Genomic DNA, 14,197 nt, shown 5'->3' on the forward strand with positions numbered 1-14,197 from the left:
TCCTGCAGCCATGGCTCAGTTGGAGTGATTTGGCCTCAGGCTCCATGGCCTCTGCCTCAAGCACCAAGAAGAGCTTAGTTGCTGAGCAACAGAGCAATACCCTCCATGGGCAGAGCATCGCCCCCTGATGGGCTTGCTGGGTGGATCCCTGTTGGGTGCATGTAAGAATCTGTCTCTCTGCTTCCCTGCTTCTTGCTGAATTAAAAAATAAAGGCCCTAGCCGGTTCGCCCAGTGGTAGAGCGTCAGCCTGGCGTGCGGGACTCCCGGGTTCGATTCCCGGCCAGGGCACACAGGAGAAGTGCCCATCTGCTTCTTCACCCCTCCCCCCTCTCCTTCCTCTCTGTCTCTCTCTTCCCCTCCTGCAGCCAAGGCTCCATTGGAGCAAAGTTTGCTGAGGCACTGAGAATGGCTCTGGATGCAACAGCCATGCCCCAGGATGGGCAGAGCATCGCCCCCTGGTGGGCTTGCCGGGCGGATCCTGTTCGGGCGCATGCGGGAGTCTGTCTGACTGCCTCCCGGTTTCCAGCTTCGGAAAAATTCAAAAATAAATAAATAAATGAATAAAATAAAATAAAGAAGAGAGGGAGACAGAGGCAAACAGGGAGAGAGATGAGAAGCAGCAAATCTTTCTTTTTTAAGTGAGAGGAGGGGAGATACACTCCACGTGGCAAACACCACTCCCCCTCCCCACCCCGGGTCAGGGGGGATGCTAGAATCAACTGAGCTGTTTTTAGCAGTGGATACTGAGGTGACTCTGGGACCAGCCCATCCTCAGCTCCTGGGGCCTAGCTTGATTGAACCAATCTATCCAAGCCACTGGCTGCGGGAGGGGAAGAGGGAGAGAAGCCGGTGGTCACCTTTCTTGTGTGCCCTGATGGGAACTGAACCTATGAAGTCCGTACACTGGACTGATGCTCTATCCACTGAGCCAACCGGCCAGAGCTGAGCATCAACTCTTAGTTGCTTGCGACACTTTCTTTGTTCATTGATTGTTTTTTCATAAGTGCCTTGACTGGGGGCCTCCACTTGAGCCAGTGACCCCTTGCTGAAGCTTGCGACCTTGGGTTTCAAGCCAGCAACCATTGAGCTCAAGGCATCGACTTAGGATCATGTCTACTGTTCTGTACACAAGCCAGAGACCTCATGCTCAAGCTGGCGACCTATGGTTTTGAACTTGAGTCCTCAGCATCCCAGGTTGACGCTCTACCCACTGTGCTACCACCTTGTCAGGTAAGAAGAGACATTTTTTTTTTTTTTTTTTACAGAGACAAAGAGTAAGAGAAAGGGATAGACAGGAATGGAGAGATGAGAAGCATCAATCATTAGTTTTTGGGGTTTTTTTGTTTTGTTTTGTTTTTAGAGAGAGACAGACAGAGAGAGAGAGAGAGAGAGAGAAGAGCAGAAAGCATCAACTCTCATATGTGCCTTGGCCAGGCAAGCCTAGGGTTTTGAACCGGCGACCTCAGCGTTCCCAGGTCGACACTTTATCCACTGCGCCACCACCACAGGTCAGGCCAATCATTAGTTTTTTTGTTGTGCGCTGCAACACCTTAGTTGTTCGTTGATTGCTTTCTCATATTTGCCTTGACAACGGGCCTTCAGCAGACCAAGTAACCCCTTGCTCGAGTCAGTGACCTTGGGTCCAAGCTGGTGAGCTTTTTGTTCAAACCAGATGAGTCCGCACTCAAGCTGGTGACCTCAGGGTCTCGAACCTGGGTCCTTCCGCATCCCAGTCTGATGCTTTATCCACTGCGCCACCGTCTGGTCAGGCAAGAGATTTTTTTGTTGGAAGGTTTCCTGTACTCACAATTGCATTCTTCCAAAATATTTTTTTAAAGATCTTATTTATTCATTTTAGGGAGGGAGGAGGGGGAGTGGGAGGAGCAGTAAGCATCAACCCCATATGTGCCCTGACCAGGCAAGCCTGGGGTGTGGAAACGATGACCTCAGTGTTCCAGGTCCATGTTTTATCCACTGCGCCACCCCAGGTCAGGCACATTCTTCCAAATTTTATGCTATGCTTACTATGTCTAAATTATGTGACTGAAAATGGAGACTGATTTTTATATGGTTCGGAACCCCCAAATAACCCTTAATATGTGGCTTTTTCTCAAAAGATGTAAAGAGCCTGACCTGTGATGGTGGATCAAGCATTGATTTGAAATGCTGAGGTCGCTGGTTCAAAACCCCAGGCTGTCCTGGGCAAGGCACATATGGGAAGCAACTATAAGTTGATGCTTCCCGCTTCTCCCCTTTGTCTCTCTCTCTCTAAAATTAATCAGTAAAATCTTAAAAACAAAAATGAAAAGATGCCAAGATATGTTACCAAAAAACACTTGCATTTATTTTTATTTTAAATTTTTAATTTTTTTCTTAAGTGAGAAGAGGAATGATAGACTTTGCATGCACTCCAACCGGGATCCACCCAGCAACCTCTGTCTGGAGCTGAGGCTCTGCCCATCTGGGGCCACTCACAACCAAGCTATTTTTAGCACCTGAGGTGGAGGCTCTACAGAGCCATCCTCAGTGCCCTGGCCAACGTGCTTGAATCAATCGAGCCATGGCTATGGGAGAAGAAGAAAGAGAAGGGAGGCGGGGAGAAACAGATGGTGTCCTCTCCTGTGTGCCCTGACCAGAAATCAAACCCGGAACTTCCACACATTGCATCGACGCTCTACTGCTGAGCCAACCATCCAGAGCCTTAATTTTTTTTTTTTAGATTTTTTATTATATTGATTCTAGAGAGAGAATAGAGAAAAGTGGGGCGGGGCATAGGAAGCATCAACTTGTAGTAATTGCTTCTTGTGTGTGCCTTGACTGGACTAGCCCAGTTTTTCGAACCATTAACCTCAGCAATCCAGTTGACACTATCCACTGCACCACCACAGATCAGACCACTCGTGTTTATAAATGATGGGGTATAGAAGGATCCAGGTTGGTGGGATTTGGGATAACATACAAGTAGATGGATTAAGGGCCAAGAGCAAATGACTAGGGAAGATTTCTGAGAACTAATACTAGTGCAGGGAGAGTAGGGCCTGGTTGTTGCCACCCACTCCAATTAGTTTGCTTTCAGCCCGACCTTACATGCAGTGCTATTCAAAGTGTACTGAACACTTTCACTGTTTTTGGCTAACTCCCAGGCCATGCACTGCTGATAAAAGGACATGAAGCCTGACCGGGCAGTGGCGCAGTGGATAGAGCATCGGACTGGGATGCGGAAGACCCAGGTTCGAGACCCCAAGGTTGCCAGCATGAGCAAGGCTCATCTGGTTTGAGCAAAAGCTCACCGGCTTGAGCCCAAGGTTGCTGGCTTGAGCAAGGGGTTACTTGGTCTGCTGAAGGCCCGCGGTCAAGGCATGTATGAGAAGGCAATCAATGAACAACTAAGGTGTTGCAATGCGCAATGAAAAACTAATGATTGCCTGACCTGTGGTGGCGCAGTGGATAAAGCGTCGACCTGGAAATGCTGAGGTTGCTGGTTCAAAACCCTGGGCTTGCCTGGTCAAGGCACATACGGGAGTTGATGCTTCCAGCTCCTCCCCACTTCTTTCTCTCTGTCTCTCTCTCTTTCTCTCCCTGTATCTCCCTCTCTTCTCTAAAAAATGAATGAATAAATAAATAAATAAATAAAAACAAAAAAACCCCAATAAAGTGCTTCTCACCTTGTTTTCTTTAAAAACAAACAAACAAAAAACTAATGATTGATGCTTCTCATCTCTCCGTTTCTGTCTGTCTGTCCCTGTCTATCCCTCTCTTTGTCTCTGTAAAATAAAATAAAATAAAATAAAAAAATAAAAAGGACAATCCTTCTTTAAAAAAAAAAAAAAGGCCTGACTAGGTGGTGGTGCAATGGATAGAGCATCAGACTGGGATGCAGAGGACCCAGGTTCGAGACCCCAAGGTCGCCAGCTTAAGTGCGGGCTCATCTGGTTTGAGCAAAATCTCACCAGCTTAAACCCAAGGTCGCTGGGTCCAGCAAGGGGTTACTCGGTCTGCTGAGGGCCTGCGGTCAAGGCACATATGAGAAAGCAATCAATGAACTAAGGTGTTGCAATGCGCAATGAAAAACTAATGATTGATGCTTCTCATCTCTCCATTCCTGTCTGTCTGTCCCTGTCTATCCCTCTCTCTCTGTAAAAAAATAAATTAAGAAAAATTAAATAAAAAGGACAATTCTTCTTTTTTTAAAAAAAGGACATGAAGAAGGACTGGGGAGTTGTTTAATGGGTATAGTTTCATTTGCAAGATGAAAAAAGTTATGGAGGTCGGTTACACAACACTGTGAATATATTTAACACTAATGAAGAGTACACTTAAAAAAGGTTAGAATGGTTACCCTGGCCAGATAACTCTGTTGGTTGGAGCATTGTCCCAATGTGCAGAGATTGCGAAACAGATCAAACAGATGATATTCACCTGACCAGGAGGTGGCGCAGTGGATGGAGTGGTGTCCTGGGACACTGAGGACTCAGGTTGGGACCTGGAGATGGCTGGCTTTAGTGTGGGCAGTTGCCAGCTTGAGCGTAAATCATAGACATGACCCCATGGTCGCAAGGGGTCACTGGCTCAGCTGGAGCGCTCGGTTAAGGCAGTGGTCCCCAACCCCCGGGCTGCAGACCGGTACTGGTCCGCAGAGAAAGAATAAATAACTTACATTATTTTCGTTTTATTTATATTTAAGTCTGAACGATGTTTTATTTTTTAAAAATGACCAGATTCCCTCTGTTACATCCGTCTAAGACTCACTCTTGAAGCTTGTCTCGTAAGTTTGACAATTATATTTAAAAATACCACAGTTTTTACGTCGGTCACATAATTTTATTTTGTGCATTTATCCATCCCACCCTAAAGGCGGTCCGTGAAAATACTTTCTGATATTAAACTGGTCCGTGGCCCAAAAAAGGTTGGGGACCACTGGGTTAAGGCACAGATGAGAAAGCAATCAATGAACAACTAAAGTGCCTCAATTATGAGTTGATGCTTCTCATCTCTCTCTTCATGTCTGTCCCTGTCTCTCTCCCTTCCTCTCTAAACATTAAAAAAAAAAAAAAAAAAAAGCCCTGGGCAGTTGGCTCAGCGGTAGAGCATTGGCCCAGCGTGTGGAAGTCCCAGATTCGATTCCTGGCCAGGGTACACAGGAGAAGCGTCCATCTGCTTCTCCACCCTTCCCCCTCTCCTTCCTCTCTGTCTCTCTCTTCCCCTCCCGCAGCCAAGGCTCCATTGGAGCAAAGTTGGCCCAGGCGCTGAGGATGGCTCTGTGGCCTCTGCCTCAGGCGCTAGAATGGCTCTGGTTGCAACAGAGCGACACCCCAGATGGGCAGAGCATCACCCCCTGGTGGGCATGCCCGGTGGATCCCGGTCGGGTGCGTGCGGGAATCCGTCTTTCTGCCTCCCGCTTCTCACTACGGAAAAATAAAAAATGAAGAAATAAAAAGAAAAATAAATCAATTTTTAAAAAGGTTAGAATGGTTTATAAAGACATCAAATTATGTAGTTTAAACACGTGTTCATTGTAGTCAGTTACACCAGTAACATTAAAAACAAAACAAAAGATGATGCTTAATGTGCCTGACAGGTCTGCAGGCTCCAGTGAGCTTGCGAAGTCAGATTTCGCTCGCTCGATGGAGCGGGGTGACAGTCCCTGGACCCCCAGCGGGGCCGGGCGAGGACAACGAAGCGGTCCAGGAACCATGAACGGCACCAGAGCGGACCACGCGAGCCTGCAGCTGCGCGCGCAAGCGGCTGGCGCCGGGGACTTTCTCTCGCCTGGCCCGTCCGGTGCCCTGTGTTATTTTTCAAAATTCAGAAAATATCTCCGAGTGGTTGCCCAGGAGAGTGTAAAACATTCACTGAGGGCCTCCCTTTCACTTTGTTTAGTCTCGTTTGAACAAGGGGGGACATATCGCTAGTTGAAACAGGCATCTAAGAAGACAGCTACAGCCGTCAGGCCCCCGATCTCACGCCACTATAAATAGCCCGGCCCGGCGGCGGAGGGTCTCTTTGAGCGAGGAGCTGCGATGGTTTGCGTCAAGGTTCCGCGCGCTGTGCGTGGCAACCCGTCCCCGAAGGAGGGGGTGCTGGCGGTCCCCGGCGCCTCGGCCTTCTCCGCACCGCTGCCCGCGGGAAGGTACCTCGGGGCCCTGCTGGGTGAGGGACCGCAGTGTTGGGCTGAGCAGGATGAGTTACCATTACAGACTAGAGTTTCTGATGTCTGCGTGACGCCACTGCTTGGAACTGACCCAGCCCGGGGTCTAGGGGGCCCGGCTGCAGCCGTCCCGGCCTTGGCTGACTCACTGCTTTCTTTCCAGGCCCTTGATGTTCGCAGGCGGGTCTGCAGCGCCACGAAGGTGAGTGGATTGTGCGGAATGGAGTGGCTACGGTCGCCGTGGGGTAGGGCAGGGTGATGATGACTCCAGGTGACTCTGAGTGTCTTCGCTGACGCCATCACCGCAGCGCGCTGACCGCCTCCCTCCCCCGGCAGGGATCCACTATTAGTATCGGGAAAAGTTGATGGCCAAGAACCCTTACTAATCACTTATTCTTGTGTCTCGTTGCTTTATTAAAGGGTGTAAAGGATCCACTGGTGTGTGAGCCTTGAAGAAAGGTGGGTGTTAAGTGTGAGCGCGCAGGGTAACCTTTCTGACCTTCTGATCAAAAGCTCTTTAATGGAGCACGAGGGAGTCTGCCTGCTTGATAATGAAAACACACATCAGTTTAAATATTTCAACTGGTAATTTTCCAAGGGACACTCTAATTCTTACTTTCTGCTCTCAAACTACCCATCTTTGTGTGTCTCTGGCTGTGCTAGACTCCTTCCCAGAATGGCTCCCTTTGATCCGGGTCTCCCTAAATTGGGAATGATGATTTCTCAGACTAGAGTCTCTGACGCTGGTTCTGATGTCAAAACTAAACTCTGACTCATCTGGGGGACTGGACGTTGGGGTCTCTGCGGAGGGTGAATGGGAGAGCAGTAACTCGGCTTCTCATTGGTTGTCCTGTTTTCAAGTTTCTAGCATGGGCTGTAGAAGCTTAGCCAGGGACAGTGTCCCTTCAGTCACCGCCACCCTGGTGACTGAACGACTCGGGGACTCCTGTTGAGGTGGCCGGGATGGATGCCTCGGATGCTTCCTGCTACTTCAGGCTGTGACAAGAGCTCTGGCTACTGTGGTGAGTGTGCTGGTGGTTCTTCCAGCCCCAGAGTGGTAGTGGTGACCTGGTTGGCCTGGCCTCAGAGCCTTTTTCTGAGGATTTTAGAAACTATCTTACCCACTCTGTCTCTCTCTACCCTCTGTGGCAACTCCCCGCCCACCCAGCTTTATGTTTAAATGGCGATTGCCGGTATGGTTCTAATACATACTCCTTTTATAACATTTCAGGGTTTTGCTGACAGAAAGGATGCTTTCTATTTCATGTTGGGCAGATCCCAACTTAAATCTTTCCTGCATTTGCCAGTGCAAACAGCTGTCAACGGAGGAGAAAAACTCAAATTTGGGGAGGGAAGTGCTCAAAATCCATCACCTTTCATGTCTTTATCCCCGTCTTAGACAAGCAGTTGCTCTTCTTGAAAGGATTCCAATAAAATATATTAAAGCAAATAAAGTGTATTCTTTGATTTCAATGAAAACAAGATGGTTCAAAAAGATCTAGGTCCCTGGCCAGGTAGAGCTCCAGCATTAGTCCAGAGGTTGCCGGTTTGATCCCTGGTTAGCGCACATACAGGAACAGATCTGTGTTCCTGGGTTTTTTCTCAAAAAAGATTTGGGGAAGTGGAAGGAAGGTAGTAACCACCAGTGAAGGAGCATTATAGTTGACATCTACCTGTACCTCTTGATAGGTATGTACAGAAAACTAAGATTATGCCATTGACTTAAAAGTGCAATGTGTAGCCCTGGCCAGGTTGCTCAGTTGGTTCAAGTGTCCTAATATGTTAAGGTAGATTGATCCTTGTTTAAGGCACAAGAATCAACCAATGTACGCATAAGTGGAGCAACACATAGATGTTTTTCTGCTTCCCATTCTTTCCAAAATCAATAATTGCAATGTGTAGATTTTTATTGGATTCTGAAAGAATGAGATGCAGCCTGACCAGTGGTGGCACAGCAGACAGTTTTGGCATGGAACACTGAGGTCGCCAGCTTGAGCGCGGGCTAACTGGCTAGAATGTGGGGTCGCTGGCTTGAGTGCAATCATGACATGACTCCAATGGTGGCTGGCTCGTCTCCCTGTCAAAAAAAGGGAGTGAATGTCATGAAGTCTGGGGTTTGCTTTAAAACACTTCAGCAAAAGAAAGGAACATTATGTTAACACAGTAAGTTAAAATATTTAATTGAAAAAGGAATGGGGCTGACCTGTGGTGGCACTGTTGATAAAGTGTCGACCTGGAACACTGAGGGCGCTGGTTTGAAACCCTGGGCTTGCCTGGGCAAGGCTCATATGGGAGTTGATGCTTCCTGCTCCTTCCCCCCTTCTCTAATAATGGATTTAAAAAAAATAAAAAGATCAGAAGAAGCAATGTGGCAATATGTTGATAACTGTTGAAACTACATGTTTTGGGCCTGATCAGGTGGTGGCACAGTGGATAGAGCATTGGGCTGGGATGCGGAGGATCCAGGTTTGAGACCCTGAGGTTACCAGCTTGAGCGCGGGCTAATCTGGTTTGAGCAAAACTCACCAGCTTGGACCCAAGGTCGCTGGCTCCAGCAAGGGGTTACTCGGTCTGCTGAAGGCCCACGGTCAAGGCACATATGAGAAAGCAATCAATGAACAACTAAGGTGTTGCAGCGCGCAACAAAAAACTAATGATTGGTGCTTCTCATCTCTCTCCGTTCCTGTCTGTCCCTATCTATCTTTCTCTCTGACTCTCTGTCTTTGTAAAAAAGATAAAAAGTGTACGTCTCTTTAAAAAAAAACTATATGTCTGGTACATGGGGTTATTTAAGCTACTTTTTTTTAGTGAGAGACAGGAAGGCAGAAAGAAGCATCAATTCCTAATTGTGTCACTTTAGTTCATTGATTTGCTTCTCATGTGTGCCTTGACTGGGGACCTCAAACTGAGCCAGTGACCCTTTGGGCTCAAGCCAGAGACATTGGGATCCTGTCGATGACCCCACACTCAAGTTGGCGACCTCAGCACTCCAGGTTGACACTCCATCCACTGCGCCACCTCAGGTCAGGTTTTTCACACACCCCCCTTCTTCCATCAGGTAATAAATTATCTTATTCCCTAGAGAAGCAGTTGAAAGTCAAACTTCTAACTGCAAATGAATGTGGCCGTCATCCCTTTCTGTGAAAGGCATTTTTTTTTTTTTTTTTTTTGCAAGAGGGGTAGATAGGGACAGGAAAGGAGAGAGAGAGATGAGAAGCAGCAATTCTTTGTTGCAGCTCCTTAGTTCATTGATTGCTTTCTCATATGTGCCGCGACTGTGGGGCTACAGCAGACCGAGTAACCCCTTGCTCAAGTCAGCGATCCTGGGCTTCAAGCCCGCGGCCTTTGGGCCTGAGCCAGACGAGCCCGCACTCAAGCCTGCAACCTTGAGGTTTTGGACCTGGGTCCTCCGTGCCCCAGTCCGACGCTCCATCCACTGTGCCACCGCCTGGTCACCGTCTCGTCCAGGCGTGTTTCCATCGGGAGGAAAGCTGTGGCTGTTGTCCCACTCACCTGAGGCTACCCGGGTCCTTTTCCCAACGTGTGCTGTAGGGTGCAGGTGCTGTTTTCTCCTGTCACCTGTCACTGTTGATTCCCCCACCGAGCATGTCCCCAGACCCATGGTGACAGGAGGGACACAGATGTGAGACCGGCACTGACAGGACCCCAGACTCTGATATGTTTATTTTCCTTCATTAATAACATTGCGTTATAAACATTTGATCCATAAATAGTCCTGGTCCGTGGTGCGTGGGGTCCCTTTCCCTGAGAGCAAACGGGCCCTTTGCTAACCGTCTGCAAAGCCACTCTTACCTCCGAGAGGAAGCTCGGCCCTCCGCAAGTCCCTGAGTTCAGTTACTCGGGTCTATACGGCCCCAGCCCCGCCCAGGAAGAGGGCCACCACTGTCCCGTGAGGGCAGAGGGCAGGGCCACCCCCGTGGGGGCGGGTGGGTGGGACTTCCTGTGTGGTAGATTTCAGGCTCCCAGTCCTCACGGAGTGATTGATTTCCCAGTTGAAGAAAAGTGCATTGTGCACAGGGCTCAAGTCTGCAGGACGTTGGGACCGTCTTCCCGGCCGTCCCGGCACCTGCAGGCCCGCAGTCCCGGAGGCTGAGCCCAGGCCTCCGCAGCAGGTGTGCGGCTCACAGCGTCCCGTACACACTGACTCTGGCCAGGGAGATGCTCTCCGTGTACCGGGCCCGGCCCTTCTCGTACAGGACGAAGAGTTGCGGGGCCTGCTCCGCTGCGCCGACGCCGCTCTCCAGCGCGGCCAGCGACGAGTAGCCGCTGGGCCCCGGCCAGAGCTGGACCGTCTCTTTCCTCCACGAGGTCCCGTTGCTGAGGCTCCAGCGCAGGGTCAAGTTCACGCCTGGGGACGGCGGGAGAGTCAGGGTTGGGGTCTCTGCCCAGACCTCCTCTGGACAACAGGCCACCCGCCACCCGCCTGAAGGACACTCACGGAACTCCGGATGCGCCGGGTTGGAGAAGAAGACGATGCCAGAACTGGTGGCCACAGCTCCTGCAGCGACCACAGGGTCCACGAGCTCAGGGTCGAAGGTCACATCGCGGGGCCTCAGCGTGTCGCAGGCGTCGTGGCTGCGGATGACAATGCGGCAGTGGCAGTGATAGTTGTTCTGGTTCCGGGCGTTGATGACAACTGAGCCGTCTGGGAGCTCGTAGGGCTGAGGAGAGAGAACAGGCTCTGGGAGGACTCAGGGAGGAGGGGCCTCTCCCCGAGGGAGCCAGGCTGGCGGCAGGCGTTTGGGAGCCAGACCCTGGCTTGGGGATGAACCGGCGTTCTGGGGGACAGGGCAGGTGATGTGGGCGGGAAGCAGCCCAGGGACGCCTGACCTGGCACTCATCGGGGTTGAAATCGTTTTCCCGCTTGGGCTGGCCATAGGGGATGCCGCTGATCCCGCTGCCGTAGCGCCAGGAGGCTCCGTGGTCATCGCTAAGGAGGCAGAAGACCCCATCCCGCTCCAGGGTCCCGTGGCCACACACGATGAGCCGACCCTTCCGCGGCTCCCGCTGTTTCTGTGGGAGAAGGAGCCGTGTCACAGGAGCCGCTGTGGGGCTCCGAGGCCGAAGAGGAAACCCACCACCTCCTGCCTCCTGTGTGAAGACCCGCAGTCCATCAGTTCTGTCCTGGCGTGCCGAGAGTCCCACACGGATCTCACAGAGAGCCACAGCCTGACCTAAGAAGCTCTTCTGCAGAAGAAGCTCCTTTGGGGCATCTAGGACCCATGCTGGACAGGCTGTGCACAGGACAGGGGGCCTCACCACAGGGGTGGATGGGAACTTCCTCTTACACTTGGGGTGCTCACTCACCAAGCTGACACCAGGGCACAGGCTTGTGTCTGCCCAAAGCAAGGGGTGTCTTTTACCTAATTTGCAGACCTGCTCTCAACTACCAAGAGGGAAGTTCACCTTCCACGCCTCCCAGGATATTCCTTTCTTCCAAGGGATCCCGTCTAAGACAGGAACTCCAACTTTGTAGAGTCTTCTTCTTGGGAAGGGGTCCATTTTGGGGCATGTTTGGGGCTCTCCACCCATCTCAGGACAGAGACCTGAATGCCAGAGCCTGGGCCGGGGGCAAACATCTCGGTGCCGATGTCCAAGGAGAGGTTCCGGGGCGGGCTCCAGGAAACACCGTCATCCTTGCTCCACACCAACATGGTGGAGGCCACCGGGCAGCCAGCCTTGTGGGCGCAGAGGGAGTAGAACAGGAACACCACCCTGGTCTCAGCATCGCACACCACGGCCCCCAGGTTCAGCCCGTCGGGTGTCTCCCCATCGTCCACAATGAATGCTGTGGGGGACCACGTGCTGCCTACAGAGAACGAGGAAGAAACCCAGGGTGAGCCCTCTGGAGGTGCCCTTCCCACCACTCCCTGTAACCTTCACCTCCTGCCAGGGACCCAGGGCCGTACAAGGGCCCCGGGGGCCTACAGGATCGACCCCTCCTAACCTCTTCCCCCAGAACCATTCTGCACGCACTCCACACAAGCTCCTCCCTGCTCCTCAAGGTGCGCACATTTGCCCGGCACACTCTTCCTCCAGGCTCACTCTCACTCCTTCCTGTCTTTGTTCAAACGGCACGTGCCAAAAACTGCAGTCAAACTCGGGCACTGCCCATACCTCTTGCCCTGTTTTAGGTTTCACCACGGCATTTGTCATCTCCCGACACAAAAACTATGTGTAGGTGTTTATTACGCTTCTTGTCTGTCTCCCCGCAGTAGCATGTAAGGGCTGCAAAGGCAGGCATTTTTTTTTTTTTTTTTTTTTGCTATTATTCTGAAGTTGGAAGCGGGGAGGCAGTCAGACAGACTCCCGTATGTACCCGACCGGGATCCACCCGGCATGCCCACCGGGGTCGATGCTCAGCCCATCTGGGGCGTTGCTTTGTTGCAACTGGAGCCATTCTAGCACCTGAGGCAGAGACCATAAAGCCATCTTCAGCGCCCTGGCAAACTTTGCTCCAGTGGAGCCTTGGCTGCAGGAGGGGAAGAGAGAGACAGAGGAAGGAGAGGGGGAAGGGTGGAGAAGCAGATGGACGCTTCTCCTGTGTGCCCTGGCTGGGAATCGAACCCAGGACTTCCACAGGCCTGGCCGAAGCTCCATCACTGAGCCAACCGGCCAGGACCACTGTCTTGTTTTTGTTTTATATAACTATTCACAGAACCTACAACAGTGCTGGACATACAGTAAGTGCTGGATATATGTTTGAATGAATGTCCAACGCCTCGCTTATCCCAATTTCCAGATCACTGCCCTGGACACCTTCTCCCCTTAGCTTCCCTGTCCCCCTCTCAGTGAGTGACTCAGGCCTCCAGCCCTCTAAGTCCCCCATCCCTAGAAGCACTCGGGCAGGTCAGGCTGGCTCCCCACCACCCCTTCAAACGTAGCAGCAGCTCCTGCCACCCAGGCCTCTTCCTACCCTGGTCGATGGACCTCCGCAGCGCGATGAACTTGGCCCCCGCATCCGAGGTGGACATCTTCCTGGCCTCGGCAAAGGCGAGAAGAGTGCCCCGCGGCGTGGCCGTGATGAGAGGGATGCGGAAGGTGTCCACGGAGCCGATCTGCCTCCCGCTCACCCACAGCAACTGCTCCATGGTCAGCAGCGGCTGCACCTGCGGCGGGAGCAGGAAGGGTCAACGCGGACATGCCGGACTTGGGGGGGGTGTCCGTCCGGACGGGTGAGCAGCGGCTCCGGGGCAGGTTCCCCCGGGAGACGCAGGGTGACGGGGCTCTCGCCTGGGAGCCGGGGGTCCTGGAACAAGGCAGGGGAACGGAGAGCGGAGTTGGGAGAAAAGCCGGGGGTCGGGGCGGCGGAGGGGCTTCCAGGGGTTCCGAAGGGGAAGAAGGACGAAGCCCGAAGGAGGTGAAGGGCCAGGGGGCCTCAGGACGGCGAGGGGCCGGGAGCCGGTGGACGGGACGGGGCCGGAGCCTCGCGGGGCCGGCGGGGGGCCACTCACCAGGCTGAGGTCGTTCCCTGCCCGGGCCCCGAAGGCCGCCGCGGACAACAGCAGCGGGAGGATCGCGGCGGACGCCCGAACCCGACAGGCCGCCCCGAACCCCGGCATCCGCGGTCCCCCACGTCCGCCCGGGAGCACTGCGCCGGGGCGCTCCTCTGGCATGTCTCCCCCGCGGCGTGCTCGACCCCGGTAAGCTCGACCCGGGACCCAGGACGTTAACCCGGGCCGGCGACAATCACCTGACCCGGACCCCTTAACCACTCAGGTGTCACACACCCCCAGCCGCCCCGCTGGACTTCCGCACTCTGATTGGCCAGGGACACTGAGATTTCCCCTACGTGGCCCCTCCGCGTCTCTGAACTAGCCCTCCTATTGGTTCCCTTTGAAGGCCCGGAGCGCGTGACCCAGGCGGGAAACGTACTGGCTGGAATGAGCCGGGCGCTTCTTCAGAAGCCTTTTGATTGGTCGCAGCAGCTGAGGAGCGTTGTGAGGGCGGGTCTTATCTTAAAGCGCCAGGCGGGGGCCCTGACCAGATCCTTCGGTTTCTTTTAGAGCATCTTCTGCACAGTGCAG

At 52.6% G+C, this 14,197-nt stretch overlaps 1 protein-coding gene, 1 long non-coding RNA gene and 2 other non-coding genes across 4 annotated transcripts; 3 read left to right on the forward strand and 1 right to left on the reverse strand.

Moving 5' to 3' along the window:
- Positions 1 to 6,045: 6,045 nt before the first annotated feature.
- On the forward strand, positions 6,046 to 7,603 carry LOC136389621 (uncharacterized). Its single transcript, XR_010748329.1, has 5 exons — positions 6,046 to 6,131; positions 6,313 to 6,351; positions 6,570 to 6,608; positions 7,011 to 7,171; positions 7,381 to 7,603. It is a non-coding gene; the product is annotated as an uncharacterized lncRNA (long non-coding RNA).
- On the forward strand, positions 6,404 to 6,467 carry LOC136389798 (small nucleolar RNA SNORD48). The gene has a single exon (XR_010748370.1). It is a non-coding gene; the product is annotated as a small nucleolar RNA SNORD48 (small nucleolar RNA).
- On the forward strand, positions 6,858 to 6,924 carry LOC136389793 (small nucleolar RNA SNORD52). The gene has a single exon (XR_010748365.1). It is a non-coding gene; the product is annotated as a small nucleolar RNA SNORD52 (small nucleolar RNA).
- Positions 7,604 to 9,820: 2,217 nt separating the features above from the next.
- Positions 9,821 to 13,893, reverse strand: NEU1 (neuraminidase 1). Its single transcript, XM_066359773.1, has 6 exons — positions 13,625 to 13,893; positions 13,087 to 13,279; positions 11,717 to 11,979; positions 11,001 to 11,183; positions 10,609 to 10,831; positions 9,821 to 10,518 (listed from the first exon to the last, which is right to left on the reverse strand). The coding sequence occupies exons 1-6, from the start codon at positions 13,784 to 13,786 to the stop codon at positions 10,292 to 10,294; spliced, it is 1,251 nt and encodes a 416-aa protein (XP_066215870.1). The 5' UTR covers positions 13,787 to 13,893; the 3' UTR covers positions 9,821 to 10,291.
- Between the last annotated feature and the right edge of the window lie 304 nt (positions 13,894 to 14,197).

Source organism: Saccopteryx leptura, chromosome 1, assembly GCF_036850995.1.
Source record: "Saccopteryx leptura isolate mSacLep1 chromosome 1, mSacLep1_pri_phased_curated, whole genome shotgun sequence".
NCBI lineage: Eukaryota > Metazoa > Chordata > Mammalia > Chiroptera > Emballonuridae > Saccopteryx > Saccopteryx leptura.